Here is a 19,006-nt window from a genome sequence, read left to right on the forward strand (position 1 = left end):
AGAATACCTGATACAACCACTTTGGAAAGTAGTTTGGACCCACCTAGGAGTTTTGAAGATGCCATTTCCTTGACTCAAGGACTTCAGTTCTAGACATGTATTGTCAGTGGAGAACATGTATGCATGAACGTGCATGGCCGCAACATTTGGAATGTTGCACAACTGGAAGTGATCTGATGTTCTCAGCTGCAGAATGAACACACTACAGTGTAAACACTCAATGGACTATGCATGGCAGTGGAACAGAGTACACCAGAGTTACCCATAACTCTGTGGATGAGCCTCAGAAACATAACATTGAGCATCACAATGTGAATGTAATTAAGGCCACAGAACTGATATTTAAACATGATTAAAATAGTAAATTTTACCTTATGTGTATTTTACCATCATAACCACCCCAAAACATGACTTTAAGTCCAAAAGCAAATTATAGAAATAATATGTACAGGGCAGCCTCAGTGGCTCAGCAGTTTAGTGCCGCCTTCAGCCCAGGGCTTGATCCTGGAGACCCGGGATCGGGTCCCATGTCGGGCTCCCTGCATGGAGCCTGCTTCTCCTTCTGCCTGTGTCTCTGCCTCTGTGTGTGTGTGTGTGTGTGTGTGTGTGTGTTTCATTGATGAATAAATAAATACTCTTAAAAAAAAAAAAAGAAATAACATGTACAGCACAAAATTAAACCTATAGGCCAAAACTATGAAATTATTTATGGATCTATATATTTTTTAATGAAACAAAAAACCATGGGCATGATAAACACTAGATTTAGGACATTGGTTACTTCTATGGAAGAAAAGAGGGCGATAGGATTAGAGTTGTACAGGTACCCAACAGCCAACTGTATCTGGAATGTCTTATTTCTTTAAAAAATCGGAAGCAAAAATGGTGGTGAAATGTTAAGGTTTGAGACAGCTGGGTAGTAGGCATGTGGTGTCATTACATGACTATCTTTCTGTGTGTTTGAATTGTATCATCGGAAAAAGCCCTATAATCTTTGTTAAACCATGTGTCCCATTTTTCTCCTTTGGTTGGAACTGTAGATGGTCATTAGCATAGACAGTAGCTGTTAAGGATGTGTTGACCAATGGCATGATGCTCCCTAGCTGTGTGGCCTGTTCTTACCCTTCAGAACTTAAATAGCCCATAAGACAGTGTCCAAATGTCTCTCTTTTTTCAAGTCTGCACATTTTAAGATTGTTTCTGCTCATCTAAATCAACAGTAGCAGTAAAGGACCTTAGATGACGTGTGCACTGGTTTTGAAGGAGTTGGCCATTTTTAATTCTATCTCTTCATCTCTTCATCTGTTAGGTTGCTCTGTTCCACCCTGTGGCTCTGTGCTTTTCCTTCTTGACTTTCAAAGCTAGTTACTTTGTTTAAAAGGCTGCTTCTTTGGTCGTCTAGTAGTTAGGAACTGGCATGCTCTTTTACTATAGCAGCCAATGTTCCAGTGGGACTTAACTCCATGATTAAGGCTACAGACTCAAAGTGCCTTGCTTCAAACCCTGGCTCTCACAGACAATTTGCTTTATTTTGAGTTATTTTATTATTTATTTTATTTTATTTGGTTCCATTTTTATTTTTTATTTTATTTGGGTTTATTTTGTTTCACAAAATGGAGCTTAAGTGACAAAATAAGTTAAAATACTTAACTCCAAGCTCCCAACTAATAAGCCCTCAGCAAACCTTCCTTATTATTCTCATGGTCATAGCTGTATAATATATTTTGCTCTCAGTTTCCACTGCTATAAAATGAAGGGCTTAGTCCAGCACCATCATACTGTTAATATCAAAGCTAGTTTTATGATAGGCAATTAGTTTGCTGCCCCTTCTAACAAAGACGATGAGTACAAAAAAGTAAAACATTGATAGATATGAAAATTCTGACCCCTCAGCAAAACTCTGCCTTGGGATGTCTGTCTAGAACACAGCCTCTAAAATGCCCTCATCCTGTTTTTTAGGCAAATTATTGGTCTACGAGTCTATTAGTGCTCTGTGAGGCTTCTTAAGGCAGTCACTCTTATTCTTCTCTGTAGTCATAAACTGTGACCTGGTCCAAGGGATGTTCCTATGAAATGTTTGATGAGTGAGTGAATAAATGAATGAATGGCTACAGTCCATAGCATATTGGTTTTAATGATATGCTGGACATTCTGGGTGTTGATTAAATCTTGAAACATTTAGGCTTTGTACTGAAATTCCATCCTAGGGGTCATTTGGCTGGCTCAGTTGGAAGAGTATGCAACTCTTGATCTTAGGGTCATGAGTTTGAGCTCCACATTAGGTATAGAGATTGCTTAAATAAATAAAACTTAAAAAAAATCCCATCTTATATTTGTCCAAGGGTTGGTCTAATAGGGCATTTCATTAAAACCCTACTTTAAATCTGTACTTTTTTTTTTTTTACCTGTGTGTTTATTTTCTAATTTATGAGTCTATGAGTTCTTTAGAAGAAAAGTACTATGTGTAAACTATACTGGTGACTTTTCATTGTTGTGATTTATTAATTAGTCTGGAAAATGCTTCTAACAACTTTGCCCTGATAATCTGAGGACATGAGTTTTATTTCCAAATCCTCCCTCTCTCAGAGCTCTATTTATTAATGAGGAAAGTGTAGGCTGGCTCTCCTCAGTCTTTATTCCCAGATACCATCAATTAAAGGGAAATTAAAGTCCTTTTCCATTACACGTGAGTTGAGTAATTTGTTAACTGTGGGGATTTTTCATAATCCAGAAGTTCTCTTTTTATTCCTAGATGATTTTATATTCACTAAAAGCATAAATTTGGAATAGTTCATTACAGGATGGGGTTGATAGGATGAAAAACAACTTTTTAGTACGTACCCTAAAATTAGCTATATTATGGTTAGCTGAACTTTGTGTGTAGATCATTGGAATTCCTGGTGATTTCCCTCCTCCAGGTATAGAGTCATTGACTACTAAAGCTGGAGGTCACCCAGTCTAGTCTTTTTATTTTGTTAAAATTGAAGCCAGAGAAAAAGAGATTTTCATCAGAGCAAAATTGTTTTGATCTTTTCCAATAGTGAACGTTATAAAACAAAACAATAATAGAACAGGCTAACATATTGCAAAAGGGTCCAATTTTGTTTTATCTCCCTCTCTAATTCTCTGCCTCCTTTCAACTCTCTTGCTGCAGTGAAAAGCTCAAAAGATGAGCAAAAAAGGAAAGAAGAGGTGAAATAAAAACTGGGTTATTGATTCCTGAAAAATTGAAACTTGTATATGATAGATAATATTCACACGCCATACAAAAACATCAGGCTCACAGCATGTTGTGGCTACTCTTTATATTTGTTCTTAAATAACAAAGATCACCAAATGGAGGTACTTGCTCATTTTATCGCCTACTAAGAAGGCTCTTGAGCTAATCCAACAAGTTGATCCCAAGGGTGATGGCAGAGGGTTTCCTTCCTCTGGTGCCATCTAGGTCCAAGGTGGAAGGAGTGGAGGAAGGGACAGCCAGGGCTGCAGATGATTATAGCAATGGCTCAAGCACACCTCTTATGCATGGGCTCCCTCAACTTTGACAGGTATTTGTCCCATGAAACTCCAAATTACTATTTAGAAACTTTGACTCAATTTGACTAAAGATGAAAATCTATTGTGCATTGAGAAATGGCCTAAACAGAAAGATGAGCAAAACACACCATTCTCCTCAAAGAGGTAATTTTTGAGGGCTTTTCACCTCCAGAGGCAAGGGCCCTTTGGTGGTATTAAAACCTGCATTGGTCCCCAGTCCTTATGCTTTAAATGCATCACTCTGTCCTGATAACCATGGGGACATCAATTAGCGATTATAGATGTTGGCAACTAAACTGGAAGTGTCTATTAGCAATATGTCTTGTTTACTTCCTAATGTTTCAACATTATGTTGTAAATACGAGATTATCTAATAATTATCATTATTAACTTTACAAAATTCATCTTTTCCAGCCAGATGTAGACATTTTGAAAGATTAGAATATTTTAAAGTCTTGCAACTAATCCCAGGTGATTAGTAATATAATTTGACAATGTAGTTAAGAACAGTAATTTAATTGCTTTTTATCTCAATATCTCACTAGGAAGGAAAGACTAGTCAAATTAGACAATTGGGCTTTAGTAACCTGATACGATCTTAATGTAAATTAACAGTAAACATCTGAAAACAACAGAGGAGATACATTTTTTTTCTTAAGCTTGGGTAATTGAATCCTGATTCAAAATGGTGCTTAGCACTAGAATGTAATATACTACCTACTGCTCAGTCTATTATCTATCATTATCTTTTGAACCCTGTAATTGGACAAACAGACATCTATTCATAATAATAAGTTTGTTCAAAATCATCTGTTTGCTGGAGTCTGGGGTGCCCACTGCAGTCATATTGAACTAAAGGCAAAACTGCTCACCTTATCCTTTCCATTGTTTCCACAAAGTACAGCAACACTATGCATCTGGACAGTCCAGAGAATCTTCCCAAAATTATCAAAAACTCAAAACCCAAACCAATTTTTCCTGCATTCCATGAAGGGGCAACATAAATTGTATTTGCTGCAAGAGGGGCTGCCATTGAATCAGAGCCATCCCCTGCCTGGAGAGTACACACATAACTATGCTTAATGTAGAACTAGGGCAAGCAAATTGCCTTCTGGAATTTCCATTAGATCCACCCAGTTAGTTGCTTTATTTATCCTATCACTGGTTTTATTTTTCAGTGATACTTTAGTAGTTATGTGCCTTCTATCACAACTATCCAAACATCAGGTTGCATAGGGGTCCTGCTCACACAGGACCCCTTCTAAGAGATTTAAATGGAAAGGCAATACAAGCCATTATTGGTTTATTTTCAGTTTTCGTTATCAATAAAACAAGAAATCAGCATTTTCATGCTGTGTAAAGCCTTCAGGGAAGTGCAATGTCGCCGTCATTATTTTTAGACCAGGCTGCTGCCTGCCCCCACTAATACAGATGGAATGATGAGTCCATCAAAATTGAGATAAAATGATGAAAGAAAGCATCAGAGTCGCAGAGTGGGCTGCTGCCCTGGTCTGCTGTGTGGCTCTCTGACAATGTCCCTTTGAATTTAGTGGAGCCTGGATGGTAGAGACCACAGATCATGACAGAACATAAATTCGCCTCATAATGAGATTAGTAGGCAGGCAAAATAAATGTCCTGCTGTTATGTTAGAGGCAGGCTCTAATCTGGTGTTTTCCTTGGAAATGATCATTTCCTTTGCAACAGGGGACCCATTGGCGTAACTAACTTAAATCCGACAGATTCCGTTTTGCCACGTGGTTATTTTTCATCTTCTACTGTCTTTTTAATAGCAGTTCTGAGGAGGCGTGTAAATGAGTTGTGAGTCTTAAAGACTATTACGGAAGTGAGTTATGGACGACTATGTTCATGATCATCAATCCTGTTTCCCAGACTCCCCTTTTAAGAAGACTTCTGTGCAACCCTCCTCCCCCTTCTAAACAGGAACCGGCTGTGGAGGAGGTGTTGTGACCCCCAGGGTCCTCTCACTCTAGCCTTAAGGATCAAAGGCAGAATAGGCTCACTATTGTATTTGGGGTATTCTTTTTTTAATCTTTACCGCAACTCTACTACTTAAAACCACTGGAAACAAGTATCACATACTAAAGAGCCTTAAAAAAATGCCCAGATCAAGTGAACCCACATAGTCTCTGAGTAGAACAAAGGCCTTGAGTATGCAGCCTGATTGCAAAGGACTTTTTTGGTTTTCAGCAGAAGGCAATCTCACCTGAAGTACAATACCCTCCTCTCATTAAAAATGCAAGATAGGATCTCCTCCTGGATCCTTTCTGCAGAACCTGATGCAAGTTCATGGGCTGTACTGTCCTTAGCAGTGAGTGGCATTTAATCAAAGCCTTCTGTGAAATAATCTCAGAGTTTCCTGAGCCCTGTAAAGTCACCAAGAGAGTTAAGAGGTCCTTTCAAAGGAATGGGATATCAGACTCTGAACTCGGGAGCATTTGAAGCTTCTGCATAGAAGGTATCATAATTTAATATACCCCTATTTTCTCTACATTTTCTCAGGCCAGCCTGGAGATTCCTTACTTCTCTGTGAAACCACCCATTAGGAATAAATCATTTGCTACTACCTTGATTCTTCATGGTTTCTGATGTATTGTTTTCTGAGGTTGGAATGAAACCACAGAAACCTGTTATGTTTGCATATGCATTTTACATTTAGTTTATGCAGTGATTGATGAACATTAGCTCATCTAATCAAACAGTTCCCTTTCTGCATCTGGTGCTTCCATTCAAAAACTTGAACCACAAATCCAGCTACTAGGAGGGAGAAAAGATATTTTGGCCCCATTTAACAAGCTTTTTCTTTCAACCTCCTACTTTCCAATGGTCAAAATTGTATCTCTACTTATATATTTTTCTATACATCTGACTTGTAGATGTCTGCAAGTTTCAAGTCAATTCTGCTCCCATCCTGTTAGCCCTCTGCTCATCAAATGAAACAGTTCAATGGAAGACAGAGTGATTTTTGTTAGGTTCATTGGTATTCTCTTACAACTTATCGTGTCATTCCTTATTTCTTTCTTCCTTGCCTAACCACCACTCTCTATCACACCCCTGGGATTGTAATTTAAATTGCCAACGGTAACTGAATCCACTTTACCAAATGTCCAGTGTATTTGTCACGTGTTAACGATTTTCTAATGGCATCCCACGCGTTAAACCCTCAGAGTTTCTGTTAAAGTTTCACGTCAAGTAATCTCCCTGAAGGAATCCCCCAAATGGTGTTTGCTTACCTCATATAAATGAACTTGTTCTTGGGTGACGGCAAAGATTAATAACACGTTATTTTGCACCAGTTTATCAATGAGTTGTCCAATTGTTGGATATTCCTAAAATTGACATAGAGATTTTAAGTAGCATTATAACACAAGTATGTAAAATAAGGAAAGGAACATTTCTTTCAAAGATGTCATACTGGGCTTGGCATTTCAGTTTGGCTCTAAGTAAACAAGTACACGATTAGCATTAGTAATTTCATTGGTTTAATAATTGTTTTCTAAATCTTGTAAATCCAATTAATTCCTAAGAGTCAGTCCCTGGCAATGTGGTGTATTATGGTCTGTCACTTCTAAAGAGAACGCTTGGTATTTACTTAAAGACTTATAGTGTGTCATATTTTCAAGGGTAGAGACTCATTTCTTCGAAGTGCCACTTGCCAGCAGGCTCAAACTGTAGAGAATGTTGGAGTCAGAGGAGGAGCAGCTGGATGATGACAGATGTGACTGAGATGACTCAGGTAGCTCAGAAACTCCTATTAGAATTGGATGAGGCTGGCGGAGAGCTGAGGAGGGGACAGCCTGCTGAGGAATGACACACTACAGTGCCTGTGTCCATCTGATTTGAGACATTCATTCCTGCACCAGTTTGGGGTTTGGTCTTACTGACTTTTTGATGTCAGTAATCAATTTTATGGGATCCTGCCATATCTTTATAGAACAACTGAAAACATATCGTACTTTTTTTTCATTGACACATTCATTCCCAAGTAATACGAGTTCTTTAAAAAATAGAGAAGGCACAGATGATCAAATTCGAACATGGCCTCCACTTGCCAAAGTTAAAAAATGTGTAGAGCCTTTGGCTATTGTATGACTCCAAATGTGGGTAATGTACAAAGAGGAGACTCAAATGAACAAGAGTAGCTTGCAAGCAATGAAACTAAGAATATGTTGATCATGAAGTCAGCTAAAGTGGAGGAATGCTGATAAGTAAGCCTTCCTGTACACTAGTGTGTTCACATATTCTCAGCACTCCGGGAGTATTTCTGCCTAATGTCTTCTTTAGGCCCAAGATTCAATTTGAGGGAAAAGGACAGTTTTGCCTAAAATATTCAGGTAAATGATCCAACTGCATATTTGGCTGTGTAATATGTGCTTGCCATCCAATCTGGATTTTTATTAGTAAACAGTAGAAGAATCCAGATAATATAAATCTTCCAGAGTGTGACATTTTCAGTGGTCTCTGCTTTTTCAACTGCCCAAACACCAAGAATCCTTCACTTTTCAGCCTGAATCCCCCCAATTCTGGTCCCTCCTATCTCTGTGCTCTTGCACTTTCCACTGCTGTGGGTGTGTAGCAAGGATCACACTACGAAGTCCTTCATAGGTGGGTAAATGTGGTTTTCTATTTGATCTAGGTCAGTGGCTTAATTCACACACAAGGTCAGGGACCATGTCCTATTATTTTGTGTCCCCAGGAGCCAAGCCCAGTGTTGAGCACATAGAAATTGCTCAAAGGACTCAGGGAACTATGGTGTAGACAGGCATGGAAATAACCTTTCATGCATTTATAGCAACTTACTAAGCAAAAATGAATTGAACGTTTGATAAGAAGGTCCTACGAAGCAACAAGTAGTGTTTGCTTCTACGATCCTACTTTGTCCAAGATGTCTATTAATGGGACATTTGAATAGTGGCAAGAAAAAGTAATAAGAGTTTGCATTTCACAATTTCTTGCTACTCAAGGGCTAAAAGACAAAATGTGGCTACTCTCATGGATATTGTAATATGGAAAGGCAACTTATGTGATAAAGTTTGAGGACTACTCTCAGTCAAAAGTTAGGGGAAAACACTCACCTTGAAGTTTAGAAATTTAAGTCAAGGAATGGTACCAGGTGATTTATGAACCTTTTTTTTTAACTGATTACCATCAGTGTATTAAATATGTGTGTGTGTGTGTGTGTATATATATATATATATATATATACATATATATATATATAATCTCACTGAATTATTTTTTTAGAGAATAGTTTTTCCAATCTGATATTAGTATTCTGGGTTCTCTTCTCTCTCTCTCTCTCTCTCTCTCTCTCTCTCTCTCATTTCTATAGCACTGTCATTTTAAGAAGTCACTTAAATTCTCCATGCCATATTTTCCCAACTGTTAAATGGGGATAGTATGACCTTCCTAGGTTGTTGCTTCAAAATTCAATTTTATTTCACACATAGTCAACACCCACTGTCTTCCAGGCACTCTGCTGGCAGGAAATAGAAATAATACACCAGTCCTGGTCCTGAGGAATGCATATTAGAGAAAGACAGACAAACATGAGTAAATACATTTCCACATAGTGATGGATGAGAAGACATCTATGTACTAGAGCGAGGGGAGGGATGATCACTTTGAGGCCTAGCAAAGGGCAAAGAGGGCTCTTTGGGAGCAGTCATGATTGAGTTGGGTTTTAATGAATAATTAAGAGTCTCTCAGCAGCCTAGGAGGCAAGGGCATCCCAGACAGAGAGAACAACACATGCGCGAGCAGGTCCATACAAGGAAAAGAGATACATGGTGTTCTGGTGAGCATCAAATATGATTATGTACATTAAAGACCTCTAAAAATTTTACATCATTTTATATAATTGAAGAGCTTTTTTTCCCCCCTTTGAATGTTGGCAGTGTTTTTAAAATGTTTTCAATGACAAAAATAAGCCAAATGTGAATAAGTATCAGCCAGGCAGTACTTGACAATTGTTCCCTATGGAGCACCATGATGCATAAAAGCATGACATTATTTAGGAGGCCTAACTCCGGGACCCATCATTCACAGAAACACCTAGGTGATGGTTGTTTGGGCTTCCGTTCCTTTTTCTGCAGCTATTTTGAGAATAGAATGAGCTGACTGTACTGCTTTTTACTGACCTTGGGCTTTTTGAAAAATCAGGGAGGTTCTGAGATCATTCAAGCTGTAGTAGCCCCAAACTGCTCACATTAATCCCCACCGCCCACCTGTGCTCCTGTGGGAAGCTCTAAGGGCAATTTGTTAATCTCAAAGCAGAAAATGCACAGTTTTCATCAAAACGTGCGCTATTTTGTTAGAGTTGCAGTGATTATTGCTTCGTTTGCCTACTTGCAGCCCTGAAAACAGTGTAGAGTGCAGGTTACACACCAAGACAGTTGACATGGAGTATTCATTCTTGTTGTCCAAGTGACAGAGCCCATCGTTAGGAATGACGATGCCTGCCAGTTTGCTGTCCATTCCAAAATGAGAATCGGCATCGCTCACAAAGACCAGGAGATGGAGGGAGTCATTCCGCCAGCCAATTTTTTCCTACAGTGAGAAAGAAACATTTGGGATTTGGGTCTTTATGGGCTAGAGGCAGGCATTTATTGAGAGTGGATCAATTACGATTGGATATATTCAGATTATAAAAACTATATTGCTGATCTATCTATTTTGGCCTTTTTCATCTATTGCAAGTTGATAATTATTAATTTATTTAAAAATGTGAAATTCCATGGTATTTGCTTCTTCGTGGATAACACTTTCAGATGACTTATGCTTCAGAAAAAATAGTTCCACTATAATCACTATTCAGTTGATCTTGATTCGTACATAGTTAATTATTTTTATTGTCCAGCTTTCAATTTACCAGAAAAATGAGAGGAGGGAATAAGGGAGGTCTTAGATGATCCCAAATCCAAGCTGAAGCAAAACTAGTAAGAACGCAAGACACAGGAACTTAAAAGTATGCCTGTTTTATTAAAATGTCACCCAACATTTAGGCACATTTTTCTCTTTCTACTGATAGCACCCCAAAATTATAAATGTAATACAAAGATAAGAATTTCTTATCAAAGTATGACCCCCAGCGTATGGCTATTTAAGATGGTCTGTTTGTTTCTTTGCAGAGCTCTCTCCTTTAATTGATATTAGTCCAGGAACTGGTAGGACCAAAGCTCATCCTGGCAGCACTATCCCATCTTATTCTTTTCCTTCCTTCCCTAATCCCTTGCCCCTTCCCCAACTTTCAGGACTTTCAGCCCTGTCTATTTCCTGGTATTTTCTAGGAAGAGCTGTCATCTGAAGACAGGGGAATCATTCCCTTCGGTACCTGTCTGATTGTCAAGGAGAAATGGGTGTTCCCACATTGTTGTAGGGACAATGAAGCTTCTGATACTTATTTTGTTGGTTCAAAACAATAGATATCTCATCCTATGTAGAGTTTATACTGATTCAGGGCATTTTTACTTTTTTCATTAATTTCTGCCTGTGATTTTTTTTACTTTGAACATGGTTAACTCAAAACTAATCTAATCAAGGGGCATCTGGGTGTCTCAGTGGTTGAACGTCTGCCTTTGGCTCAGGTCATGATTCTGGGGTCCTGGGATTGAGTCCCACATTAGGCTCCCCAGAGGGAGCCTGCTTCTCCCTCTAGCTGTGTCTTTGCCTGTCTCTCTGTGTGTCTCTCATGAATAAATAAATAAAATCTTTTAAAACCCCCCACAAACTAATCTAATCTTGATCTTTGAAAATTAATCATACAAGACTATCATTTTAACCAATTTTTCCCAACACTAGTATAATTTTATTAGATTATTTGTTTTTTTTTTAATTTTTATTGGAGTTCAATTTGCCAACAAATAGCAATAACACCCAGTGCTCATCCCGCCAAGTGCCCCCCTCAGTGCCCATCACCCAGTCACCCCAACCCCCCGCCCTTATTAGATTATTTGAATATCAGGCATAAAAAAGTGTCCATTTCAACATGGCTGAATTACAAAATTTTGGAAATTCTGTTTTTTAAGAAATGCAGAAAAATGCCAAGTAAAGGAAAGATGAAATAAACTAAGCTTTTCAAAGTAGATTTGCTAATAAGAGATGCAATTTGTGTTAGCTCTCAGCATACCTTACACACAGCAGCTTGCATAATTGCATCAAATCCTCCTTCTGGTGTGTCAATATTAGCAGAAATTTTCTGATTCTTCACAATTTCATTGAATCTTTCAGCATCATTCGTCAATGGCAAAATGTGTTTGAATCCAAATGTAGGTAAGCAGAAGTATGGAATACTACTGCAAAAATAAGATGTGAAAATGTTCTTAATGAAATATGATACAACACACAAGTAATGGACCTTGTAGCCTAGCAACTTCATCTTAAATGAAGATGGATTTGCCTCAAGTGCCTGACTCTGGAACTGGGTTATGAGTTTCCCTGTTAAGCTTGTTTCAGCACCTCCCACCCACCCCTTCCAAATTGACCGTATTAGCTACCACTTAGAGCTTACCGTGTGTTTTACTCTGGCTTAAGCTCAGATAACAGATAATCAGGTCAGACTCCCCACTCCTCTATGTGTGTGTGTGTGTGTGTGTGTGTGTGTGTGTGTGTGTGTGTAATCACTACCTTCTAGTGCTTCTCAACCAAAATCTACCATTAAGTTTCCGTGATGACAACAATTCCTTTGTATTCTGATAGCTTAAGCTGTTATCAAGTATGAGTCACCTTGTAGCAAGATTGAGATAGCTGTCGTCTTTCTTCTCTGCTCTTTCCTATAGTCCCAGTCCTGCCTGCCAAGGGCCGAAAATCAGATCAGGGCTCTTGGTTCTGGAACTCAACTCTACTATGACTCTATGACTGAACAGACTCTTGTGGACCTGGCTAGGGATAAAACTAGCATTAAAACAGTTGATATAATGGGATAAATGCCACGTTAGGATGAAATCTGCCCCAAAGATACTGCAGAAAAGGCTGATCATTAATTCAGCCACGTCTTATTCTGGAAGCCAGTTAGTAGTTGTAGATGAGACTTTGGACAACTTATTCGACCCTTCTGAGCTTTGGGTGCTCATTTGTAAGAGAGAAATAACAAGATAGAGCAGATGTCTCAAATATAGTCCTTGGACCAGCAGCATGAGATCACAGGGAACTTGTTATAAATGCAAAATCTGGGGCATTATTCCAGACTTACTGAGAGAAATGTGAGGAGTGGGCTCCGTGATGCATTCAAATCTTCCTGATGCATTCTAATGTTTGAGAAACACGTGCATGGAAGTATACAGACAAGAAGGGGAGCCCCCAGCGAGGTTGTGCAATGCCACCTGGGGAGAGCTAGAGTGGCGTTCCAGGTTCAAGAGACCGTGTTGCCCCACCTGAAGAGCTGGAGCATCTTTCAGAGAGAGGCACCTGTTCACCTAGTTCATCTGCCTGAGGTGTACAGCCAATCTCCTATATTCACAGATTCCATATATGCGAATTTACCTACTCACTAAAATTTAATTTAACCTCCAATTCAATACTTTTTCAGTACTTTCTGAGTCCCTCATGTACACACACAGAATGGCAAAAAATTTGAGTCACCTGATTCGCATGTGCCCAGCTTAAGTGAAACAAGGCTCTGTGTTCTTGCTGTAGCTCTCACATGGTAAACAAGTGTCCTTCTCCTGGTCTATTTGGCATGACTCTTTTTAATTTTTTTGTGCTTTTTGTTGGTGATTTTGCTGTTTAGAATAGCCTTCAAGTGTGGTGCTGAAGTGTTGTCTTTCCAAAGTGCAAGAAGGCTGTGATGCGCCTCCCAGGGAAAATATATGTGCTAGATAAGCTCTGTTCTGGCATGACCTATATAGTATTGTTGACTGTGAGTGCAATGCTAACGAATCAACAGTATATATTAAGTTGTCTTTAAACAGAAAAACACAGGAAATAAAGTTAGGTATTGATCAATTGGGGGGAGAAAATGGCCAGAGGCTCACATGAGCCTAATCCTGTTTCCCCTAAGAGCAATAGTTTACCATTGGCTCAGTCAGTGTTTGAGGAGATTTTAATAGAGTAAGATTCCCATTATGATGACAATCAGCTATACAAATCAGAATGACTATGGTTCATTCACACTGAGAAATGGAGCTCTGCTGGGACCAAAATGCTGGTGTCGGCAAAGGTAGCTATTTTATTCCTGTAAGTAGACTTTCATGGAAAATAAATTGTAATCCAAAGTGTCCTCAGGCTTCAGAACAAGGGGAGTTGAAAGACCCCAGCAGTCTGAGATGTCCTAAGATAGCCATCTCCAGAATGGATGCTCTTGGTCATATCTGGCTTCTCCCTCACCTGTGGTTGGCTTTCTCAGCTAACAAAAGTTTGGAAGCCCTCGTAGCCAACAGGACTGGAAACTCTGGAAAGGCCTGGGCTAAGGCTCTTGGATGGATATGGCCCATACTCGCCTCTGGGATTACTCTTTCTTGGAATTCCCCTAACCTACCATGAGTAAATCTAAAGGCCTGTTCATTTCTTTCAGCTCTGTCAAGACACCTGGTCTGGTAGGCCCAGGAGCCAGCCTGTAACTTCTAGGGAACTTTTTGTATTTCCTTTAGGACTCATTATTTTTAACTTTAATCCTCAGAAGGCAATCTTATTCTCTTATTTTTAATATCTTGCATTAACTTTCACTAAAGCTCTGAAGTGCTGACCATAGATAGTATCTACTTAGTAGGATCGTTGGAAGGCCTGAAGGAGGTAAAATATGCAAAGCACACAGCACAATGAGCTTTTTAGTGCTTACTAAACATTAATGTCACTTTTTATATAAATCACTTTTACAGAGTCAAGCACAGATTTGAGGACAGATTGGATTTGGCCAATGACATCTCTAGAATCATATCTATTTTGTCCTGATTAAAGTAATAATACATGTTCACTGAAGAAAATTTGAGTTAATATAAAAATATAATTATTTAATTATGGAAAGATTTATGAAATAAATTTTTAATAATATATTATCAAACTGTGATACATCTCATAATAAAATTTGTTTTTATTTTTTTCCTGATATTTTTTTCTCTCATTAATAAATAAATAAAATCTTAAAAAATAAAATAAATTAAAAAACAAAAATATACTGGTTGATTAGTTTAAAATGGCATCTTAATTTAATTTTTAATTTCCATTTAATTGCTACTAAGACTGCATACTTGTTCATATTTATTGACAGTTTGTATTTCTTCTTTTGCCAATTGCCAGCTTACATCTGCTTATTTTCTTATTGGGATTTTTTTTTTAAGATTTTTAATTTGTTTATTCATGAGAGGCACAGAGAGAGAGGCAGAGACACAGGCCGAGGAAGAAGCAGGCCCCATGTGGGGAGCCTAATGTGGCTCCCAAGACCCTGGGATCATGAGCCGACGGCAGACACTCAACTGCTGAGCCACCCAGGAGTCCCTTATTGGGAAATTTTTTATTTCCTAACTTAATTTTAAGAACCTTTTCTCTTAAAAATATTAACCTTTTGGGGCACCTGGGTGGCTCAGTTAAGCGTCTGCCTTTGTCTCAGGTCATGACCTTTGGGTCCTGGGATTGAGCCCCAAATAGGGCTCTCTGCTCAGCAAGAGAGCTCAAGCTCATTGTGCTCAAGCTCATTCTCTCTCTTTCAAATAAATAAAATCTTCCTCTGTGCTCAAGCTCATTCTCTCTCTTTCAAATAAATAAAATCTACCTCTGTGCTCAAGCTCATTCTCTCTCATTCAAATAAATAAAATCCTTTTAAAAATATTGACCTTTTGTCTTTGTGGCTTGTCTTTTAATTTTGTTTATGCTGTTTTTGAATATAGACCTTAAAACTATTTATATAGTTAAGTGTTCTTCAACCTTCAAAAATGAGATGTATTTTAAAGAATTATATAAGGAAGAGGTTTAATTTTCTTTTCAAATTGTTACCTATTAAATGGCAATGATTTAGCAGTTGTTCTAATTGCTTTGATAGCATTTAAAGTAGTTGTGTGCTGGAAGAAATTGCATTCGATTTAGAATTAAAAGACTGAACAATTATCTATTCTTGCACAAGTTACTTATCACTGCTGGGCCTCAGTATCCTCATCTGTAAAATGAGACTGAAAATACCTACTTCACAAAGTTCTTTTGAAGGTTACATGAAATAAAAAATATGTAACTATGTGAGGTGTACCATTGTCCCTATAATCCAGCTGTTCTCAGAAATTGTTAGTTTAATCTTTTATTTTAGCTGCTTGTTTACACTGTACCAAAATGGCATTTGAGCACCTTCTGAAACCAAAGAACTGACATTCGTACCTTTTTGTAAGAAATTTAAACCTTTGTTGGTTAGAATTGCTAGATAGATCCTACCGGACTCTGTGCTTTTGGAAAGTGGAATGAAATGTTAGTTTAATTCAGTAAACAGACTCGTGCGGAGAGACTCATGTAGCTAAAGCAAAGCAGAATGTCAGACTTGGGTCATGCCAGCAAATTTTGAGTGGAGACTCCCCCTGTTTTGGTCAGAATTCTTCCTCTAACAGAGGCTCTTATTTGGCTGTTACTTTCTTAGCATAGCAATTGAAGGAAGTAGGTACTTATCACCAAATAATTTGATTTTGAGTCCCTAGATAACAATAGATTTGTATTTAAAATGTAGAATAATTATGAAACACAATATACAAAAATATTTATATTTTTGTTAGAATCTTAAATAAATATACATAAACTAAGATTACAATGATACATACTAAATGGCTAACATCATCTTTTTGAATGGGATTAGAAATAATTTCCATTTTCCTTTCTTTGTCTGCATTCTCACATGGGATTGTTATTACCTTTGCAATAAGAAACTATTTTTTACATTCAAATATATTTATGTGTGTGTACATGTAAGGAATCTAAGCATTTCATGGTTTTGCTTTCTCTTTTGCAAAACTACAATGAATCCCTTACTGTTGGTGTCATATTAAAAAGCAAACGAAACACAAAACAAAACATAAAATGGAATGATGTTAAAAAAGAAATCTCACACAATGTTTGATAGAGGAAGAAAATTTGACCTTTTTGCTATTAAATATTTTTAAATGTACATTATAAACTACTTACAAATATGAAAATGGAGAAAATATATTTTTGTTACTTTGTCTCAGATAATAGCCTAAGGAAAACTTCTTTAAAAAATGTAAGCCACTTAAGCATTCTTAAATGGTGAAATAAAATTTTTTAGTGACTCTACATCCAAGGAAGATAAAGAAAGAAAGCTACTCCAAAAAGCATTAAAGATTATGTGGGTGCACAGACCCACAAAGGTTCCTGAGACATTTTCAGAGGGGTCTTTAGGTCAAACTATTTTCTAATAATAATAAAAGATTTTATTTGTCTTTTTCATTGTGTTGACATTTGCACTGATGCTGCAAAAGCAATGGTGAGTAAAACTGCTGGTCCCTTAGCATGAGTCAAAGCAGTGGCTTGAAACTAGGGAGTAGTCCTTTTGATTTTTTCCTGACAAATATTTATCATCATAATAAAATTGCTAGTTTCACTTGATTATCCTTGACAAAGCAGTAGGAGTTATCAATTTTATTAAGTTTACACCCTTGAATATATGGTTTTTTTTTTTAATATTTCTGGGGCACCCAGCTGGCTCAGTTGGTAGAGCATGTGACTCTTGATCTCAGAGTTGTGAATTTGAGCCCCACCTTGGGCATGGAGCTTACATAATAAATAAATAATTCTAAAAAGATTTCTGTGTAACTACATGGGAAGTATTCATCAGCATTTCTGTAGCACACCAAAGTATAATATTTATAGTGGAAAAAATGTTTTGCAATTGTTTGATCTAAACTGGCCCTTTTTTATAGAACATTTTTACCCAAAAGAATGTTTGACAACCAAACTATTATTCCAAGTTGTATATTTAGTAGACATGTTCTTAAATATGAGGAAAGCCTATAAGTTCAAGGAAAACAAGTATTTGCTGCCAATGAAAAATTTGAGGTAACTAGAAAATTAAAATTTTGGAAAACTTTAATCTGCTACCCATGAGATTAGTAGCTTTTCAGTACTTCAAGATTTATATGATAAGATTTATGGTGGATTAACAAGTGTGACTCTTTTGATACTATGTCATGAATGTGGAAGATCTACACAATTCACTGAAACAATATTTTCCAAATTGCCAAAGTACTATATTACAAAATCACATACATATGTGAAAGAGCCATTCAAAGTGCAAGATAGGGGCACCTGGGTGACTCAGTCAGTTAGGTGTCCAACTCTTGGTTTTCGCTCATGTCCTGATCTCATGGGTCAGAATCTGACCCTGTATCAGGCTCTATGCTCAGCACAGATTCTGCTTGGGATTCTCTGCTTCCCCCTCTCCTTCTGTCCCTACCCCCACTCATGTGCACACGTGCATGCTCTCTCTCAAATAAACATAAATAAAATCTTTAAAAAAAAAAAAAGGTGCAAAACAGACCAATGGCTTTATGAAAAGTCCATTGATATTGTTCATATTCCAGTTGAAACAAACTTTTACCTCTTGTCTAGTTTGAATGTGGTATCAAAGAAAAATGTCCACAGACATTGCAAAAAGATATCAAATGTTTCTCTTTTCCACTATATATCTGTGTGAGGTTTGACTTTCTTCATTGAGTTCAACCAAAACCAAATATTGCAACAGATTAAATGCAGAAGTTATGAGAATGCAGTCATCTTCTATTAAACCAGAAATTTTAAGAGATTTGTAAAAATGTAAAACAGTGCCACTCTTCTCGCTAATTTTTGTTTTGTTGTAACAAATATAATTATTTTTAACAAAGATGTGCTTTTATAGTAATGTACAGTGTGTTTCTTATTATAATTACTAAATAAATGAATTATTATTTTAAAATTTTCAGTTTTGCTTTCTAATATGCTGAATATTGATAGATATAACCCACATAAACTTGGGGTCTTAATTTTTAAAATATAAGAAAGTCCTGAGATCTAAAAGTGTGAGGACTCTAGCTTAAAATAACTAGTGATACCAAGAGTTGATGAGAGGAAGAAAATTAATACATGTTTGTTATATTCTGAGCTTGTTCAGTTCTCACAATTATCCTAGGACGTGAATATTATTATCACCATTTATAGATGAAGAGACCAAACTCAAAGAGAGTATGTCCAAGGTTATGATTTAAACCCAGGTCTAAAAACCTCCACACTCTCCTTTTACCTCTCATTGCCTTCCTACTAAAGTACATTTTATTCCATAATTATAAGGTTTGGATTGATCAAAGGATTGACTTTTATGTTTGGTATTTGCATTCTTGGTGTGTATATGTCTGGGAGGTGGCATCTGGACAGGGAAAGTGGGAGAATTAAGGATGTGATGGGCAAGGGAAAAATAGAATGTTGCAGGAAAGAATTCATTATTTATAATTTTAACTAATGATGCATTTTGCCAATAAGAATAAAAGAAACACT

At 37.3% G+C, this 19,006-nt stretch overlaps 1 protein-coding gene across 9 annotated transcripts in view; it reads right to left on the reverse strand.

Moving 5' to 3' along the window:
• The window catches only part of ITGB6 (integrin subunit beta 6), a 128,893-nt gene that overhangs the window by 45,046 nt on the left and 64,841 nt on the right, over window positions 1-19,006 (reverse strand). For all 9 annotated transcript variants that reach the window (XM_072751694.1, XM_072751693.1, XM_072751696.1 and 6 more), the window contains 3 exons: window positions 11,685-11,850; window positions 9,944-10,105; window positions 6,790-6,885 (listed from right to left, as the gene is read on the reverse strand). In XM_072751694.1, coding sequence (XP_072607795.1) covers window positions 6,790-6,885; window positions 9,944-10,105; window positions 11,685-11,850 — 424 coding nt within the window. The remainder of the gene's footprint in view (window positions 1-6,789; window positions 6,886-9,943; window positions 10,106-11,684; window positions 11,851-19,006) is intronic.

This window comes from Vulpes vulpes, chromosome 3 (assembly GCF_048418805.1).
Source record: "Vulpes vulpes isolate BD-2025 chromosome 3, VulVul3, whole genome shotgun sequence".
Taxonomy (NCBI): Eukaryota; Metazoa; Chordata; class Mammalia; order Carnivora; family Canidae; genus Vulpes; species Vulpes vulpes.